We start from the raw sequence: 2,932 nt of genomic DNA, 5'->3' as shown, positions 1-2,932 counted from the left end.
ACAGTGTCAATATTAATGATTTAATTGGCTTGTCGTATACAGGAATCGTGACCAAGAAACGCTCCGAAGTGTTGGGCATATAAACAGTCTGATTGGAAACGAGGGCTGGAGCTTACAGCTGCTTGCCAAGAAAAAATGGCTATGCCAAGACACATCACAAGTAGGGATGTGCACCGTACCGTTACGGATACGGCCGTAACAATACGGCCGTAGACCGTATCAAAATTCTTGTTCACGGTACGGTACGGTTGACTTCAAATCCGTACCGCATCCGTACCGTTGTCCATATACGGACAGTTTTACAGTGACGACGAATATCTGGAGTCAAGACGTGAGTGTTATTTGCTTCATTAAGGTCATCCGTACTTACCTCGATGGTATTAGACCATCCCTGGCCACTCCCTCGATGACCATATTCTAACCGTATGAATACGGCCGTATTTTGGGTCGTCGAAGGTGGCCACGGTACGGGCCCGTATCCGTATCCACCGTACGTACCCACCGTAGTACGGATACGGTGCACATCCCTAATCACAAGTCAACAGTCGAAGATCCGAACACAGCACACATTCCCCCAGATTTTAACCGGCAGTTCTTAGTTGATAAATGCGACGCGACAGTGTCCTACAGGCCAGACTAAAAATGAAGGCAAGTGGTCATAGATATGCACCTTTCCCTTCGCTCGCAGATGTATAGAGATAGTAAGAGTTCAACAAAGGAAGGATAAAGATAGGCAGATAACCAATAGAGGCCCCAACTACGAACAGCATTGATCTATTCCCATGAAAATACGACACGACTGTTAGATGACTTTGAGCCAAATAGGGGAAAGATTTGCGGTGATGGCGCTATTGAGCAAGCATCAGTAGAGATGCGAATGGAGATCAGCTTCTCATGGCGGGCATGAGGATCCAAGTGTGACAATCAATCGAGGGCTATCGAGGGGTCAGGGGCACGATGAAGCCACGTCAAAGTAGGTCCAAATGGTTCAGTGGTTATCCATTTGGTTCTGGCCTCTGGGTAAGACCGGAGGTCCTAGGAGCGCATAGCGCATGAGTTCAATTCCCAGTGAAAATGCTGTAGGGAGGTTTAGTGGGTATTACATAAATGTCGAGTCCCACACTGTTTGGCACTCATGCCGTTCGTGCGTAAATGCATTCCTAGCCTGCCAGAGTTTCCCACAGGTTTATCATCCCCTGACTCTTCATGGCCTGCTATACAACATCATTGTTGTGCCAAACTACCTCCGGAAAGGTAGAAGGACTGCCACTGGAGGGTGTGTATAACAGTTGCTGCAAAAAAAAAAAAAAGGCCAAGTCAAAGTCATGTGGAAAGGTCTGGATGATGTAATCATAAACCCCTAACCTTACTGTTCGTCGATGTCCTGGGTCCCCTTACAAGTTTCACTTCTAGAGCCCAGCAAAAGCTCAATAACCACATTGCTGTGAACCTATAAAATTTTTTATGCAGCTTAGCATACTGACTGTGTTCTGTCTTAACTTTGATACTTCACTCTTTGACTGCTACAGCATTTGATCCATCACTTGCCCATCATGCGAGCATTGCACGAGTGTGAATTATCTGCAAATTGGAAGGCTTTGACATATGCTCAATATTTTCTTTCAATATTCTGACATCTACAAAAAATTGGCACTTTTATGCTGAATTGTACTCAGTACAATCTCCTGAAGCATGAGGAGACACTAGAATGGAACACAGACTGATTGAAGTTGTAGTCACCCATGTAAACCACCTTTGTCCGAGTTCCCACTTCACAGTTGTCTATCGGGTTTCCCCAACACAGATGTTACACAAACAGAGCTGACACTTGGTCTCTTGTAAGCCAAAGTGAGTCGTCATTCTACTAGTTGAAGGCTCTGAAACTATTGTATTCTTGTAAAGGCCGTGGAGGCATACAGATAAGACCACATTTCTGTCGCACCATTTCCTTATCCATATAAAATCGATGTCGATCCTCAGGATGACACTCACTCATTTTAAATTACTCCTTGATGAGTCTGCGACTTACAAGGTGATTTTCAGCTGTTCACATGCAACAAGATACATTAACAGAACTCTGTCAGATGGGAAGAAGCCGAAGAAGATGGAGCGGCAACAATGGGGCTCTATGAAGGCAAACAAAGCTGCAACGGTCAAAAAAGACTTACTATAGGAGATGCCAGATGAGACAGCAGAGGGTGATGGAGTTAATGCCAAAGCTGCTATGTATGTATTTATCTCGAGACCATCACGTCAGTTTTCTGATTATCAATAAATTCCACTGCCTTTGTATCCACATGAAATGCCAAATATCTTGTGCATACCAAAGAACAACAGATAAAAGTGTATTCTGTTGGATAACACGTGCACCATGTGTTCAGGCACATTTGCCTAGCAAGTTAGGAAAGAGCAGTCCATGTTTGCTTAGTATTGCGAGGATGAGTGAAATACACAGTGGTAAACCTATCTCTCAGTCTACTACCTTAGTGGTGGTTGAGTATGAAGGAATTATTATTTTACTAGGCCAAAACTTCAGCCTTATATACTACACAATGTATCTAGAAAGTTCTACTACTTTACTTATGTTTATATCTACTTGAAGGTTCCAGTAAGTAAGAGTATGAGGGGAGAAACATTTAGCAAGAGCGATGATGCTCAAATATTCTGAATGTTGCCGGATTGCAGAGACACGGCATGCCTGTCACTATGTCACAACCTGTAGGTCAGTCACAACACTTAGAAGGCAAATGAGTACAGGACACTGTGAAATCTAGCTACTTAAATACCATTTTGTATCTTCTAGTACTTTCTTTCTCTTAGTAAATCTTTACTCAGCAAAACTCGGGCTAACTGGACATCACGCCAGCTCGCACAGCCACAGGGTCATCAATATTCCACATATTCACCACCCTGAAACCAACCCTTGAGCATG

At 43.8% G+C, this 2,932-nt stretch overlaps 1 protein-coding gene across 1 annotated transcript; it reads right to left on the bottom strand.

Annotated features, from left to right (window-relative positions):
• Nucleotides 1–219: 219 nt before the first annotated feature.
• Nucleotides 220–1,440, bottom strand: EV420DRAFT_1486366 (uncharacterized protein; the record flags this gene model as incomplete). Its single annotated transcript, XM_060470371.1, has 5 exons — nt 220–318; nt 371–527; nt 1,124–1,211; nt 1,245–1,292; nt 1,371–1,440. The coding sequence occupies 5 exons, from the start codon at nt 1,438–1,440 to the stop codon at nt 220–222; spliced, it is 462 nt and encodes a 153-aa protein (XP_060323237.1).
• Nucleotides 1,441–2,932: the final 1,492 nt, after the last annotated feature.

The sequence above is a fragment of the Desarmillaria tabescens genome, assembly GCF_030435595.1.
Source record: "Desarmillaria tabescens strain CCBAS 213 chromosome Unknown EV420scaffold_86, whole genome shotgun sequence".
NCBI lineage: Eukaryota > Fungi > Basidiomycota > Agaricomycetes > Agaricales > Physalacriaceae > Desarmillaria > Desarmillaria tabescens.
This window is presented reverse-complemented; position numbering and strand designations above follow the sequence as displayed.